We start from the raw sequence: 17093 nt of genomic DNA on the forward strand, positions 1-17093 counted from the left end.
CATCACTGAAGGAACCCACGCTTCCATGGCCTCGAGCTGCCTGGCGTGATGGGCCCAACATTTAGTGGAGCGGTCCTTTAGTGTCTTAGCCTTAAAGAGCTTACACGCTCTGCAGTTACCTTCGGGGTGGTCCCTAGGCAGACAGAGATTACAAACGGTATGTTTGTCAACCCAAGGAAACTTGCGGTTGCACTTGGGGCAAAATTTAAATGGAGTACTCTCTATATGTTACCTAATGGAAGCGGGCGAGTGTATGTAGGAAATAAAGAGTGATTATGCCCACCCCCCCCCACTCTCCCTACTTGCAGGGCCGAGACCAGCGGCCTTCCGAGGCCCGGGCCGAAGCCAGAGGCCTTCCGAGGCCCAAAGTTTGTTGTGCAGTCTCAACGGTTGTTTGTTCTTCGGACCGGCGTCGATCTTCGATGTGGGATTGGAAGAACGGGGATTTTTAGATTATAAGCAAATGGCTGAAAGCCAGGGAACTCCGCACAATGCTTCCGACAAGTAATATTTTCTTACACTAACTCACTTGAATGGCTGGTGGCAGTGGTTTCTTTTTTTACTACCTGGTGACATATCTGCAGGCTGATACCGCAACTGCAGTACAGCAACAAAGAGTGACCATTTCCCCAAAATTGCTTTTTTCGCCATTTGTCAGTTTGTTTCTTCTGGGCTTTTACTCTGTTTGAGTCAGGGTTGAGTTCTTTGTGTGTTTTGCTTTGGCGGGCGACAGCCCTGAAGCCCGCCCAGGTTCCAGTATGTCTGGAACGCAGGAAGTGAGGGAGGGTCCCGAAACTTCCCTGTCCTTTTTCTCTAGGTGTGACCGAGTTAAACAGTCCCATTTGGCCGGCTGGCTGTCCTGCAGGACAGCCACCCTGCTGGGTGCTTGACAGCCTAGGGCTGTGAATGAATGGGAACTTGCATAAAAAGCGAGATTTTTGAGACTAGAGGCGATGTCCAATGCTGGTTGGTGGGCTGTCGCATCTCCTGGGTTTGGAAGGCGTGGTATGTGCTGCCTTGCAGCTTGGACTTCATGGCGGCATGGGCATAGTAGCATTTCTTGGCATCTGGGTACAGACTGGGGTGTGCTTGCATACTTTTTCGGACTCTAGTACTGTCGGTGGGTGTTGGTGTTCCATGTGGAATGTTCCGCTTTCCTTGTTGCAGCTTTGCGGCTGCTTTGACTTAACAGACCACCACTGTTTCCGGACATTGTTTTTCTGATACCATGTCCATCTTCTTCCTTTCTGTCTTTTATGCTTAGTTTCTCCTTTGTATTTTCCTTCTTTTAATTCTAATTTGCCAGGATGCATTTTGCTGCTAGTCCTGCACCCTCGAAGTTAATCAGATCATCTTATTGTTTCTAGATTCATGGTTAATTCTGTGTCTTGGTCTTCTCTATGTTCTAGATGTGTAATTGTATTGTACATCATTTGTTAAATTGCACCATCTCATTAATTACAGTTCTTTGGCTTAAAGCGCTTTAGAAATGTAGAACAAAAACACTAACCCGGGGTTACGGATGCCCGATTTAGGGAGGAGATACTATCGGAGACAAGAGAGCGAGAGGGACGGACCTAGGGACCACAAACATTTTAACCAAGACACTTGAACCGAGACCAAGTGATTTGTGTGCCATCTGTGAAACTTTGAGACGGATGGGAAAACCTTTGTGCTTCGGGTCTCGTATGTGTAGAAAAACCTATAAAGACCTCTATCAATGTCTAATCATACTATTAAATTGTTCAATAGATGGAAGCTGCCCTCGATTAAATTATTGAGGTTATGTCATGGTGTTGCATAAGTGCACAGAAGAGAGCATAGGGATCCTGCTTGGTGTGAGTGCAGAGTAGTGAAGTTTTGTCATCGATGAGAGGACCCCTTGTTATGTTGTTCAGAATATCCGGGAGAAGACTACATTTGTTCCATCCCCCATATGACACCACTTTAGTGCAAAGGGCATCTCTAGCACAGTGTCGGAAAAGCTCTTCCACCTACTTTGAAGGTGGAGTGGCTACAGAAGGTAGAGGATCTCCACTGCATGTACAAACTGACGCTAGGGCTACAGGGTTCATTGACAGACATAATGTAGTGGTTCCAGTTTTGGTACACATTTGGAGACACCTCCAGTATATGAATAAGCTGACAGGGGGCGTTTTTGTGGGGGGTATTGATTTAGGGGAAGTAGAGCCACCTGTACAGATGAATAAGACAATGCATTACTTACCGTAAAAGCATTTCTGATGGTTGTATCTGCTTAGATTCACATGCTGTGCATAGGTCCGACATCCAGTGGTCACTGCGGAGTATTGCATTTTGTTTTTCGTAGTCGAAAAGGGGACGTCGACAAGGCGTGTCTGTAACACTATCCCTATAGTGACGTGCGTTGTACCCACAATCCCTCACGCGTCGAGGTCCCTCTGTTTGTATTTTTCTGCCCTGAGGGAGCCTTATAGACGTGAGTGAGTACAGAAAAGAGAGATATAAAGGAAGTCTATGTTCCTTCCATCCGAGCGGGGAGGAAGGGTGGGCGCATGTGAATCTAAGCAGATACAACCATCAGAAATGCTTTTACGGTAAGTAATGCATTGTCTTCTGATGTTTGTTAATCTGCTTAGAATCACATGCTGTGCATAGACTAGCGAGCAGTACCCGGAGTTGGCGGTGGGTTATGAGAAGGAACAGTAGAGAAAAGATGTCTTAATACTGCCTGTCCCACCTGGGAGTCAGATCTAGAGTGTGCATCTAGACAGTAGTGTTTTGTAAAGGTGTGCACAGAACTCCAGGTAGCCGCTTTGCAGATGGACTCAAGGGGAACATTTGCAATGAATGCTATGGAAGCCCCAGTGCCTCGAGTGGAATGTGCTCTTGGCTTGAAGGGTAGTTCTCTCTTAGCAAGAGTGTAACAGAGAGTGATGCATTGAACAATCCATCTAGATATAGTGGATTTTGAGACCGCATCTCCTTCTCTTCCTGCTGCCACCGAGACAAAGAACTGATTAGTCTTTCTCAGTGGTCTGGTTCTTTCCATGTAGAACATGACAGCTCTGCGTACATCTAGTGTATGCAGACTTTTTTCTCCCGAGCTGGAAGGGTTTTGAAAGAACGTTGGTAGTTCTATAGTTTGGTTTACATGAAATTTCGAGATGAATTTAGGTGCAAACCTTGGGTGTGTGCGTAGAACCACTTTATTTTTGTGAACTGTTACAAAGGGGTCTAGTACAGAAAGAGCCTGTAGTTCACTTACTCTCCTAATGGAGGTGATAGCTATTAGGAAAGCAGTCTTAAGGGTGATATCTTTAAGAGTTGCCTTGTGCATGGGTTCGAAGGGAGGGCCCATGAGTCTGGAAAGTACCACATTTAAGTCCCATCCGGGAGCTGGGTTAGCTATCGGAGGGTGTATCCTTTTTACCCCCTCCATGAAGGCTTTGATAACTGGTATCTTCCACCACGACACTTTAAGTTGGGAAGTGGTGTATGCAGAAAGTGCCGCTAGGTGGACTTTAATGGAATTGAATACTAAACCTGAATCCAGTAAATGGGTCAAGTATAGAATAATGTCAGTAGGAGAGCAGTCAACTGGGTTGATGCTAGTACCTCTACACCAGATAACGAATCTTTTCCATTTGCTAGAATAGCAGTGTCGAGTATTAGGTTTTCTGGCTTCCCTGAGGATGTCCATACATCTCTGTGGGAGTTGTAAATGTCCAAATTCTATGATCTCAGGAGCCAGGCTGCTAAGTTCATGGTCTGAGGGCATGGATGCAGTGTCCTGCCCTTGTCTTGTGACAGCATGTTGTACGGGCAGGGAAGTTTCACTGGGGGAGATAGGGACATCTCCATCAAGTGAGCGAACCAAGGTTGCCGTGCCCACATTGGGGCCACTAGTATCATGGTAACCTGCTCCTGGTGCATCTTGTGCACCACTTTGTTGAGAAGGGGAGTCGGGGGAAAGGCGTAAACAAATTTCCCTGACCATTGAATCAACAGACCGTTCCCCTTGGACTGGTTCTGGGGGTACCTGGAGGCGTAACTTTGGCATTGTGAGTTCTCCAGGGTTGCGAACAGGTCTATTTCCGGGAATCCCCATTGCGTGAAGATGTCTAAGACGATGTCTTCGTGCAATTGCCATTCGTACTCTTCGGGCAGGGGGAAGTCTCTGCTGAGTTTGTCTGCTAGCAGATTGAGTTCCCCTGGTACATGTTGTGCTAGTAGGAACATGTTGTGTTTGAGAGCCCACTTCCATATATTCTGGGACAGCTTGGACAGTCCTGGAGAGTGAGTGCCCCCTTGCTTGTTGAGGTAGTACATGGCTGTGGTGCTGTCTGTGAGGACCATCACTGTCTTTCCTTGTAAGTGTTCCTGAAAGGCTTTCAGTGCTTTGAACACCGCTAGTAGTTCCAGCAGGTTTATATGCTTGGATGCTAAACTCGGAGTCCACACTCCGTGTGCCGTTTGATGGGATAGGTGAGCCCCCCATCCTGTAAGGGATGCGTCTGTGGTTAGAGTGGCTTCCACTGCGGGTGTGGCAAAAGTTTTCCCTAATAACAGGTTTTCTTTTGTCCACCACCGTAGCGAGAGAACCAAGGCCTGCGAGACCACCACTAGATCGTCCCATTGTCCGCTGGCCTGACACCACTGGCTGTAGAGCCACTCTTGCATTGGGCGCATGCGCAGGCGCGCGTGAGGTACCAAATAAATACATGACGCCATCATCCCTAGCAAGCGCATTGCTTTGCGTACCGTCACCTCTCGGCCTGCTACATAATGGGGAATTTGAAACAGCATGTTTTGGACCCTCTCGTTGGAGGGGAATACGAGGCCGTCCCTTGTTCGAATTAGAGCCCCTAGGAATTGTTTGGTTTGGCTGGGGTCTAAGCTGGACTTCTTTTCGTTGATGGAGAAGCCCAGTTGGGACAAAAGGTCTACGGTCTTTTGGGTATTGGAGAAGCATGTTTCGTAAGAATCCCCTGTTATGAGCCAGTCGTCGAGGTAAGGGTATACCGGGATGGATAATCTGCGCAGGTGGGCCGCTGCCACTGCCAGTACTTTCGTGAATACCCTTGGTGCAGATGCTATCCCGAAGGGTAGTACTCTGAACTGGTAGTGTTTGTCCTCTATTTTGAACCTGAGGTATTTTCTGTGCGATGGCAACATTAAAATATGAAAGTATGCATCTTTCATGTCCAGTGTTGTCATGTAATCCCCTTGTGATAACAGTGGGATTACCTCCTGTAAGGTCACCATACGAAACTTTTGGGGTTTGACAAATATGTTCGCTGGGCGCAGATCTAATACAGGGCGCATGGTTAAGTCCTTTTTGGGTACAAGGAAGTACACTGAATAAATACCTTCTGTTACCTGTGATAGGGGGACGGGCTCTATAGCTTCTTTCTTCAGTAGTTCTTCCACTTCTTGAAGAAGAATGGAGAGGTGTTGCGGTGTCATGCGCCGGTTCCGTGGGGGTTTGTACTTCGGGGAACCGTTGAACTCGATGCAGTATCCGTGGGCTATGGTGGATAATACCCAACGGTCTGACGTGATTCCCTCCCATGCTGAAAGGAACGATGTTAGCCGGCCCCCGACCGGTGATGCATGGGAGGGGACCCGAATTTTCGGGTCATTTGCTGGTATTGGGCGTGGAACCTCTGGGGCTGGAGCCACGACCTCTTCCTTTGCCACGGCGTTGGCCTCTTTGACTGAACTGGGTGTTACCCTGGTTGGTGGGCCAGTTGGAGCCAGAGTAATATTGTTGTTGTTGGTTCTGCTGCTGTCTTTGGCCACGAAAGGAGCGTTTATTACCATAGCCTCGCCTGTTAGGGGGCCTAGAAATTTGATCAAGAGTTTTGATGGTATCAAACTCTTTTTTAGCATGTTCTAGGGCCTCATCTACTGCTTTCCCAAACAGATGCGTCTGTTCAATGGGTTTATTTATGAGGGAGGCTTGGGTTTCGGGCTTAAAACCTGAATTGCGTAGCCAAACGTGGCGCTTGAGAAGTATTCCCTGAACTAGGGAGCGGCCAGCCGTCTCAGCGGCATCTAGGGAGTTTTTAACGATGCCCTGGTTTACCAGTGTGCCCTCTGATATTATAGCTAGCAGGCGAGAACGCAGAGGTTCAGGTGCTTCCTCTGCTTCGCTGCGCAGCTTGTTCCACTGTGCATCTGCGTAGCTAGCTAAAAGTGAGTTGTTATTAGCAATTCTAGTGGAGAAGGCGGCGGAGGTCGTGATTCTCTTCCCCAGTGCGTAGAGTTTTTTGCCTTCTTTGTCTGGAGGTGCTTCACTAGTGGATAGTGGCACCCCTGCTCTTTTTCTTGTGTTGGTAACCACAAGGGAGTCTGGAATAGAGTGTCCTCTGATGTATAAAGGGTCAGAGGATGAAGGGCTGAAGAGCTTTTCTATTCTAGGGTTGACCCCTCTTACTAGAGCTGGGTTAGTAAGGGAAGGAGAAATTCTTCTTTTAATAGAAGCCAGGAGAGGAATAGATTGGCTAACAGGGGCTTTTTCTTTGATGACTTTTTCTACAAAGTCGATGTCTGGAAGAGTTTCCCCTGTATCAATCTCAAAATGCGCTGCTGCCTTGCGCAATAGTGCATTGAGGGAAGGTTGGTCATCTATGGGAGAGGAGTTCCCGTGTGAATCCTTGAGAGGAGAAGGGAGAAAGGCATCAGGGTCTGAATGTACTGATGGGGATTGCCAAGGCTGCACTGACGGTGAATGCCAGGGCTGCGAGGTAGCTGTATCCTCTTCAAACCCTGTAGGAGTGGTGTAAGGATCTTCTTCGAAGCCCTCTTCCTCAAGTTCTACCTCTTCTTCTCCACCCAAACACTCCTCATCTTCTTGGAGGTATTGCTCCTCCTCAGTGAGGTCAACCAGCCTAGGAATCTTGACTCTAGGGTCATCCTGTGGCCATTCTCTTTGTCTTTTGTGAGTGGGTGGGTCTTGGTTTCCTAGAAACCTTTCCATTTTCTCCATGCAAGAATGGAGTCTTTCAAGGGTCTCATGGGGTACCCCTGAATAGTCTAGAGGGGGAAAATTAGTGTTTTCGCCTTCGAATCGTTTCGAACGCTCCCACAGCGTCGACGAGAGGTTCCCGTCTCCTTCTGAAAAGCCTTCAGGTAGTTCGGAAGCGTCCTTTGGAGAAAGGGGCAGTTCCTGGCTACTTTTGTGTTTTTTCGACGCGGTATTCGACGTTTGTTTCGTCGTCCGCGTACGTTCGTCTTCGGCGACAATTCTCGCTAGGCTCTCGGCCACGATTTTGTCCGTCGAGGGCTTTGGTGTCGACGTTGTGTGCGTTGCGCGTTGTACCTCGACGGTCGCTCTATGGAGCGTTGCGTCGGATGTTTTTGGGGTAGCGCCCGTGTTAGATGGAAGCCCAATCGCTGGTCGCGGCTGCGTTTGCGGGTGGGGCTTGTGACCTTTACGGTCTGCGGTAGACGCCGGAGTGCCCTGCGTCCCCTTCGGCGCTGATGGATCCTTCGTTCTCGACGAAGAAGAGCCGTGGGTAGTGTGTTTAGCCTTATGGGGTTTGTGTGCGTCCTTGTCGCCGGGGTGTTCATCCCCATAAGCAGGGCGTGAGCCGAGCCCGTCGGGGCCGGGGACGGACGACGAGGAGCGTGAGCGCTCCTTCTGGGGGTTCATGACTTCCGTAACGGACGTCGAGTTATCGCACTCCTCGTCACTTTCAGTAACAGCGGCAGCGGGTGAGGAAACTGACTTCGACATCGCGTAGTCTGCCCACCTCTTAACCCTACGTTCTTTAAGAGTCCTGGGTTTTAAGAGCTTGCAGGCTGCGCAGCTGTTCTCTATGTGATCGAGGGGTAAGCAACGATTACAGAGCTTGTGCTTATCTTTCCAAGTATATTTGCCCCTGCAGCGTGGGCAAAACTTAAATGGTGTCCTCTCCATAGCTGAGGCAATAATATCTGGCGATAACAACCCCAAGGGAAAGAAAAGGGAGAAAGAAAGACATTCTCAAAGAGAAGAGACAAAGTTCTAACCCCCACTCTCCCTACTGTAAGTTGGCCGTCGAGGCCAGGCCACGTGTTCGGCAGCGCCGAAGGATCTCCTCCGCTCTTCCTCTCCGTCGAAAATAGTTCGGCGGAGAAACAGCTTCACAGCTAACGTCGAGGGGGAGGGATCGTTACCAGTATATTAAGTTATGACAAAAGGACCGAGGTCCGTGGTAAGTATAGCAATGTCTCTCTAGGAGCTCCGCGAAAGGCGACCAGAAACTGGGCGGAAAAAAACAATCTGAGGGACCTCGACGCGTCAGTTTCTGGTCGCCTTTCGCGGAGCTCCTAGAGAGACATTGCTATACTTACCACGGACCTCGGTCCTTTTGTCATAACTTAATATACTGGTAACGATCCCTCCCCCTCGACGTTAGCTGTGAAGCTGTTTCTCCGCCGAACTATTTTCGACGGAGAGGAAGAGCGGAGGAGATCCTTCGGCGCTGCCGAACATATTTCCGTAAGAGAGAGAGAGAACGTTTGAGGTAGCAGATTTAGAGTCATTTGTAGATTTATCACAACTCCGAAAAGGGGGGAGAGGATTTGGAAGGGGAGACAATGAAGTTCTGCAGTATTAGCTTTGGCTTTAAAACTGGCATAGAAAACGTTCAGTGATTAGTCATGGGAGTGCTAACTATTCTCATCTGTTTGGTAGTGTATTTAATGGGGTTGAAGTTAATGTCACTTTTGGATGAAAATATCAGAAATACCTAAACTGAGAAATTAAAAAAATTAAAAAAACAAGTGGAGCCAGACCCTGCACACATTGGCAGCGATAAAACATTTAACTTAGCTTCAACTGTCACTCTTCAGTGCAGGTATCTTTTAGATTCACATGCTTTGTGTGTACTCTGTATACAGGCTGAGACTCCTCTGGAGACTACTGAAAGCATGCAAAATCTATGAACGATTCAATGCTGGAGAATAGTTTGTCCGAATGTGATGTGATGCTTAACTAAAACTGTATATTGTAATGTCATCACATTCACTCATAGGAAACAACTACACTAGAGATTTACAGTCTGCTATCAAGGTTTCTTAAACTTTATGGTTCATTTCGATCACGGATATCTTGGAATATAAGCTTCAGGTATGTAGAAGAATCAAATCAACTTTTTCAGTTGCTCACGTGTTCCATTCACCAATTTTTTCGAAAAGGTGAATAAAGAACTCAACTATCAGTCACACTGAACATACTGTGCTCTCAGCAAAGTCATATGATCAGCTGTGTGGCGCCACAATGTCTGTACCACCACTGGATATTTACTTTGGCAATAACAAAACAGAGCTTAGACAGAAGCTTCTCATGGTCTGTGGATAACCTCCCTGGAAGGTACATGAGGAGTTGTACAAAAATGATGTTAAAACAGGCCAACAGGCTTTCCCAATATTACCTAAAATAAACGTCATTCCCCAACACCCATTTACCAAAAGATGGCCCAATGCAACACTTACCCGATTGGATTCGATCATGCCAGTACGAGCGTGAAATTTCACAGTTTTCAACCTTGCTCTCTCTTTTTTTTCCACCCTGATCAGAAAGAAAAAAAGTGAATGCCTAGGCCAGCCATAAACTGCAAGCTACAGCACTAACCTAATTATCAAACAACTTTCACATATTGTATTTACTCTCCAAATAGGATCAGACTATTCAATAATCAGAGCCCACCATATCCGTGTTAGTCCCTGTAGAACCCAATATATGCATAATGTGCTAGACAGAAAAAGGCATCTAGCTTTGTTGACATCTCAAATTCTTAAAATGTTCAAAACAATAAAATGCAGCCAGATATGGCAGAGAAGATTAGGCAGAGAAAGGCAGTGTTCATGTCTATGGAGGACATTTTGAAAATTAAGAGTAATAGAAAATGTAACAAACTGTAGTGACAATTGAGCTCCTCATACAAAGTTCCTTTTCCTACATATAGGAAAAGTAGTCTCCAGAGCCCACCCGGTGCGCTTGTGTGGCCTTTGAGGAAGGCATGCTATCGATCAGTAGACAGACAACGGATGCAAGTTTTTAAAACCTTTATTTAGTAATTTAGTTGGGATGGTAGAATTCCAAACTTGCCCTAACTCTATAATGGGAGTAATCTCGACCATCAAACAATAAATACGTCCAAGTCTGTCTGGTCAAAATAAAAAGGCCTATTCTAAGAAAACCTTGCCATCAATACTTAGTTCATATGCTTTCAATTACTCACAGTTCTGCACAGGCTTCCCTCTGCCGTGCTCGAGTCTGTCTTTTTTGTGGGGGTTCACTTCCCCAAGTTTTCATCCAATGTATCTTTCTCTGTCAAAGCTGTAACGCTCACCTGATTCCCGCAGAGGCGCCGGTCTTGACTGGGTGAATGCCGTATCTTCAAAGGTGATGTGTAACACACGGTTGGCTCTTTGGGCTGGACCTCTGTGCACTGTATGTCTGACTCGAAGAGTAAGATGTCTGCAGATAGAAAATATGGGATTAATGAGCTGGGGTTATTGGGTGCCTCTCTCCTCTTCCCTTTCTCTTCTCCTGTAGAACCCCAAAGGTTAACGCCCTCACCTTAGGTAAGTGAACGCCGAGCTCTCCATCTGCCTCGGGGCAGGGTGCCGTAACCAGTTTCTTCACTGGATAAGGGTGCAGGCCTCTTGACCTCAGAGGACTGCTGTCCGTCCTTAACTGCACGAACGGTAAGTTCTGGGCACTTCAAATGTCTTAAAAGTCTTTTGTAATGATATCTCTTGTTTTGCAGGGTTCCAGCGATGGCGGATGGCGGGCTGATGAGAGTTGAGGATCGAACCCGCGTGAGGAATAGAAGCGCCGGGAAGCACGTAAGTAAGCGCTTGTAGCCTGCTTCACGATGCGCACTAACTGTCCCTTTTATCTTGCAGGTACAAGTTCGGAGCTTTAGAGAAGCTGAAGGGTGCTGGAATACCCACTGGATTCGGCGTGGGAAGGAGTAATGGCACGTGAGTAATAAAGTTGCCCAATGTCTTTAAACGCACCTTCTTTTGTCTTTCAGATGCGGGATGCAGCGCCGAAGGCCTCCGGAGCGTGCGAAGAGCTGGTAAGCTTTTGTCTTTCAGATGCCGGAATGCAGTGCGAAGACCTCCGGAGCATGCGAAGAGTAGGTAAGCCTTTGTCTTTCAGATGCCGGCATGCAGCGCGAGGCGTTGGTGACAGCCAATGGACCAGGTAAGAGATGCGCTGCCACTGAAGACCGTAGTGCTAACCTGTTCTTTCTTTGTCTTTACAGGTGCTGCTGAAGACTGGTTTCCAGGATGGTAAGCCTTTGTTCCCTTAGGCCCAGGATCAGAAGCAGAAGACACGATGAGCGTTCTGCTGCAGAGAATGCAGAACAACACAAAGCAAGATTCATTCATCGGGTGTGGTTTAAATAGCCTCCTGTAGTGCTTAGGTGTCTCCTTCCACAGCCACGCCTAGGTAAGAAAAGAGTTCCTGCTTTCCAGAAGAGTTCCAGTGTTCTGAACCTAGGGAGTGGCTCCTGCCCCACCCAACAGGAAAAGTAGTCCCAAACAGAAGAGGATCAGGGGTTCAACTGGCAGGTAAGTAAGCAGCATGGTCTGCTGCAGGTAAGTCCACCCAAGCATTATGAGCCCGGCGCTTCCAGCGCTGGGACTGGGCATCTTTATGAGCCTGGTGCCACTAGCGCCAGGACAGGGTCCAAAAGGTCCCAATTGGGACTGGCTGGCACTCGGAACTGGGGTTATGGGTCTGCTTCCAAGGGAGTCGGGCAAGTCCTGATCTTTTGGAAGCAGAGATCATGACAAAAGCCTTTCGAAACTGCAAGGAATTTATCTAGACCTCTGCATGACCACTTCGACTTGCCTTTCAATATTTACAATCCACACTCATCTTGTGACACCAATACTTCTTGGTATTTTTTTTTTCTTTTTTCTTTTATTGTAATCTTTAGTTTATAAAAACTTGTGTTACAAGTTGATACATTTTACATTTCATATTTACCTAAACAAAACTTAAATTCCAGTTTTTTTATACCACCTTGCTCCACAAAAGATCTAACCAGAAGAGTTTATGGTTGGTTTGTTGGGTTTGAATTTAAAAGAATCTTATCACAAAATCAACCACAGCAGAGGTTAGTTGTAGATTGGTTCCGGTAGGCATCATGAACCACCAATCTTCCATATTTCCATTTAATGGAGCAAATTTACTGAGATTGCTGTGTGTTCAAAGCCAAACATTCAATAATCAAATGTTTTAATGATTCAATCGACAGTTTGCAGAATCTGCACGGATTGTCTTTTCTCTCTTTGTCATGTTTTAGCCATAGGATCTCTCTAGTTTTATAAGCATTGAGACATAATTTCAGAAACTGATAGATGGTAACGTGACGGAAATCGGTTAAATATTTCGGTTGTTGTTCAAGATCAATCTCTGCAACTCCGGTATAGTGAAGTAGCTAACTTTTTCCATTGCCCACTATTTTGAATCCAGGTCCAGATTTTCAGTTTTTCTTTGCTATTTGGGGATGCAGTAGCACTGAAGATAATTTAATATCAGCATAGTTTAGGATATTTTCAATTTTACTTGCCCAGATTTTTAGAAGGCCAACATGTGGAGATGCCATAAACCGGAGCTGGATTACTTAAATGCATTTTTCTTAGAGCTGAAATTGTTCCATAAAACTGTACCATACATGGAATCAAGGGCAAATCATGGAGATGCTAGATGGTAGTCTGAGTACCCCTCACCAGAAAAGACCCTTGAGATAGGACCACGTTTTTTGACTTAGATTCCAACCTGCTTCAAACCCAAATGTCAGACAGAATGACTTTTTGGGAATAAAAAGTCAAAATCGGGATAAAAGGTGAACTTCCCGTACTCTGCATGCAATTTTGCACCTTCTAAAGTGAAGGTTCTCATTCAATGAATCAGGTCTCGAGACTAATCCCATTCCCGGAGGGATTTATTGAACAACACTAGTGTCGATCAGCTCACCTGCCCTGTCCATCTAAAGTTTTTGTTTCTGTAACCGGCCTTTGAACCAAACGTCGCCATTTTTGTCTTTATTACATTTATTTCAAGATCATTTTGAGTGTTTAAGAGTCTTTGGAGACCTATCTGAGTTGTGTCCATTAGGGCTAGGTCATCTGCATACGTGGCCCAACTAATCTGCTGATCATTTACATTAGGTGGCAAACAGTGTACTTCTTCCGAGGCAATGGGGAAGTTGGCAATGAACAGTTTAAATATGAGTGCTGCAAGTGGGCATCCCTGCTTTATGCTTGTCAGCGTCATGATTTTGTTTGTCAAGTCGCCCATTTCATTTATACGTACACGAATACTTGTGTTGACATGCAGTGCCATCACTGGGTGTAGAATGTCTGGTGGACATGACCACTTTGATAGTTTCTTCCATAATAGTTCACGATGTATACTATCAAAAGCCTGACGCATATCAACAAAGGCCAAAAAAAGCTTCTTCCCCTTTAGGGTTTCAAGTTTTAGTAAATTTAGTATGATTAAGTTCACTTTTGTCCCTACGCCATTTGTGAAGCCTGTTTGTCGCTGATCTGAAATCCTGGCAGTTTTGGCCCAGGCCGACAGCCGTCTCTGCAAAAAAGTGGCAAAGATCTTCCCAATTATATCAAGAAGGACAATCGACGGATCAGCCTGATTGCCCTTCTTTAAAATAGGTACCTCCACAGCAGTCAACCATGATTGTGGAAGGATCTTCAAAAGTGAAATCTTTTTAAATGGGACTTCCCAGAAGATTGACCACTAAACTTTTCTTTAAATAGGACTTCCCAGAAGATTGACCATTGAACTTTGTTCTCCTTTATCATTCGGTTCGTCAGGCCGTCTGGGCCAGCAGCTCGTGAGTTTTTGAACTTTTGGATTGCTAGAGAAATGTCATATGAAGACTCAAAAACATTCCAAGGGCCATAGCATACTGAATCTTTCAGCTGGTTAAGATGAAAAATGAGTCTCCCAGCATTCGGCAGAGACGCCGTTCGACATAGTCATGTTGCAATTTACTGCTCCTTTATTTAATATTTCCCAGATCTCTCTTGACTTTCGCTTGAAAAATAAGCTGCAGAATTATTTCAGCCAATTACGATGCCTCTGTTTTTTGATGGGATCACCTGCATATTTCCCTAATGTTTTTTAGGATTCTAATGTCTGTGTACATTTTGTTTATTCTTATTTACTGATGAACTAAAAATGTGTTTATTTATCTGTGAAGATGCTTTCATTTGATTGGATTTGGCTGTATATTGCAAAAGCAGAGGAGCATAGTTTATTTGACTATTTGGAGACAGTGGGGTAGCCATTATGGTGTTTCTAAGCCAATTTATCTGAGACTGATATATTCTCAGCCTGTTCGCCCTTTGGTTTACCGCCAGAGGTTCTTTATAGTTTTGTGAGAATGGCTCACATTTCATGTGCCAAGTAAGCATCAGTGCATTGTGATCGCTATGTGAAGTTTTCAGGACATTTAGCTAGTCAATTTGAGCAAGCAGATTGTTGGAAGTCCAAATATGAATCAATAATTGTATGGCTCTGCTTAGGATGCCATGTATAGTTCGGAGGAATATCCCCCTTTATGTTACCATTTAGCATTTCACAATTACGTATTATCTAATGCTGATTTCCATCTCTGACCTCTATTGCTTTTTTCTTTGACGTTGACTGGACTTCGATTTTGGGGTTTCACGATACATTCAAACCAGGAGTAATTCCGGTTTTCACAGATTATAATTGATAGATCTTTTGATTTGAGCATCCATTCATAAATTAGCAAACTTACAGAATTGATGTAATTTTTTGAAGAAATCATTGCTGGATTCCAATATGTATTTATCCACAGAATGTGTTTGCGTTGCATGGGGTCTTTCTCTCTAGATTGCAGTGCAGTTCCTTGCACAAAGAAGTTTGGGTTTCTGTGATTTCCCACCAATTATTTATCTTCACCATTGTCAGAAGGCCGGAAAAGGGACGACGTAGCTGGCTTTTGCCTGCAGGATTTAGTAGAGATATGTAACCATCCTTAATTGGAGTTTCCCAGAAGCCAAGTTTCCTGCAGGCATATCACAAAGTTGTTCTCTAAAGTGAAGGGGAACTCATTGAACAAATGCTGGAATCCACGCGTACTCCATGAAAGGAGGACACAAGGAACTTCTTCCTGAAGATGTGGTGGCTAATGATGCTGGTGAGATTTGGATGAGGGTTCACCTGGCCTCACTTTACGGGTAAAGAGATGCTCGTCTTGGTGGTAATCAGATGGTTTATTGATTAACAACTTCCTCAAAGAAGCACGTCTTTGTTCATTCGCCGATTGATTCACCTTAGAGGGACTAGGGCTCTCATTGCAGAGTTTTGCTTCTTGGTAATTGTTATTCTTGGCTTGTTAAAAAAAAAAACAAAAAAAAAAAACAAGTGTGTGCAATACCAATATCTCTAGGTATGTCTTTTCCCATTAATACTTCTTGGCACTTGTAGTTCTTATATTTCACTCTTGCCCCCTTGGCACATTTCACAATTCATATCTTTTCAAGTAGCACCAGTGCCTCATGGTACTTTTAGTTCTTATTCTCTTTCATGGGCTTTTGTGGCCCTTTCCAAAGTTCTTCTACTCTACTTTTGCCCTCTTGGCATATTCCACAATCTACATATTTCACATTCGTCTTATTGAACTTTCTTTCCTTTGATTTCCGCTTGCAATATCTTTCAAACAAAGTTCATAAAATTTCACAGAGACTTTTTAATGTGCAACTTCCTTGAGCAGGACCACTCTGTTACTTCGTTTCCTTTTCCTTTAACAATTGTCCTTTTCATTCGCGTTTTATCGGCCCACGTGCAACCTTCAAATCACAGTCACTTTCTGTTTAACATCAACTAGACTTTTGTTGCTCTCGATAACTCACTGGTTGTGGCGTATGTTTTGCTTTCATCTTTTCTCCACACAAGGCCACTACCAGCGTCTCCTCTGCTACTCCCCAACTCTGCCGTTCACCCGCAAGGGTTGCAGGCAGTTTCCTGGCACTAGGAAGGGTTCTCGCCTCCGCTCACTCCGCTCTGCTTTTTCAAACAATTGCGGCTTCCCCACAGCTTGGAAATGTTGCCTGGTTAGTCTGGATCATCTCAATTGTTGATCAGCCCATTGGCCTTTCAACTCCCAGAGCCTGGTTTGCATCAGCCTTGGAAGAGCTGTTCCTTCACGTAGCCAGCCTCGCTCAAAGGGTGCTTGCGCATGCCACCTTTTATTTTCACAGGGAGACTTAACAAGTTGCAGGTGTACATTATTAGAGCTACATGTATAACTCTGCCTGGCCTCATTCCAGGACAAGGCCAATGCAAGTCAAGGGAGGTAATCCTACTGACCTCATTCCTCATCTTCCTTGGTGCAGTATTTTTGTCAAAAAGTGGGGATGAATTATGGGAGTTGTAAGTTCCCATAAAATAAACCGGGATAGGGGTGAGATGGGTTGTGGAACAAAGGGTATACCATGTCTTGCCATTGGGCGTTTCTCCCTCATTCCCCAAGGACCCCCTATCCAGGTAATCTTCCCTCTCTTGTCCACCCCCAGGGTTGGGATCCAAAAACGATGGCCTTTCCCTGGCCACCCGAGTACAGGATTCCCGGGGACTAGATTGTGAAACACCCTCTGGTTTCACAGGCCTTACCCACACATCACCACCCATCAGCACACCCGCAGCACCAGTTAACAGTCCGTATCTACATTTTTAATGAAAACAATTACTTTGTATTTGCAATTTATTGGATTTATAATTTGCTTTTGACAAAGTGCTGAAAACAAGAAAATTACGGTACAATTCATGAAGCAGGCAAAAAGGAAATCATTTAACACAGATCCAGTTGGTGTTCGGAAAAAGATTTAAGACAGGAGAGAAATAGATGAGGGTGTGGGAAAAATCTGATGCCAGGGGGGAGTGAGTTCCAAAGTTTAGGGGTGGGAAGAGAGAAAGAACGAAAGCAGTATTGAGCACAGGACTGTTTCGGAACAGACGGTAGGAACTGGGATTCTGATCTGAGGGGACATAATGTGCAGAAAGAAAGAGGCAAGTTCGGGAGTGATAGAACATGGGTGCTTTT

The 17093-nt window shown here is 45.5% G+C and overlaps 1 protein-coding gene across 12 annotated transcripts in view; it reads right to left on the reverse strand.

Annotated features, from left to right (window-relative positions):
• DLG3 (discs large MAGUK scaffold protein 3) overlaps positions 1–17093 on the reverse strand; it is a 2111742-nt gene that overhangs the window by 317400 nt on the left and 1777249 nt on the right. For all 12 annotated transcript variants that reach the window (XM_069612439.1, XM_069612441.1, XM_069612436.1 and 9 more), the window contains one exon: positions 9466–9541. In XM_069612439.1, coding sequence (XP_069468540.1) covers positions 9466–9541 — 76 coding nt within the window. The remainder of the gene's footprint in view (positions 1–9465; positions 9542–17093) is intronic.

This window comes from Ambystoma mexicanum, chromosome 5p, assembly GCF_040938575.1.
Source record: "Ambystoma mexicanum isolate Mex_15411 chromosome 5p, UKY_AmexF1_1, whole genome shotgun sequence".
NCBI lineage: Eukaryota > Metazoa > Chordata > Amphibia > Caudata > Ambystomatidae > Ambystoma > Ambystoma mexicanum.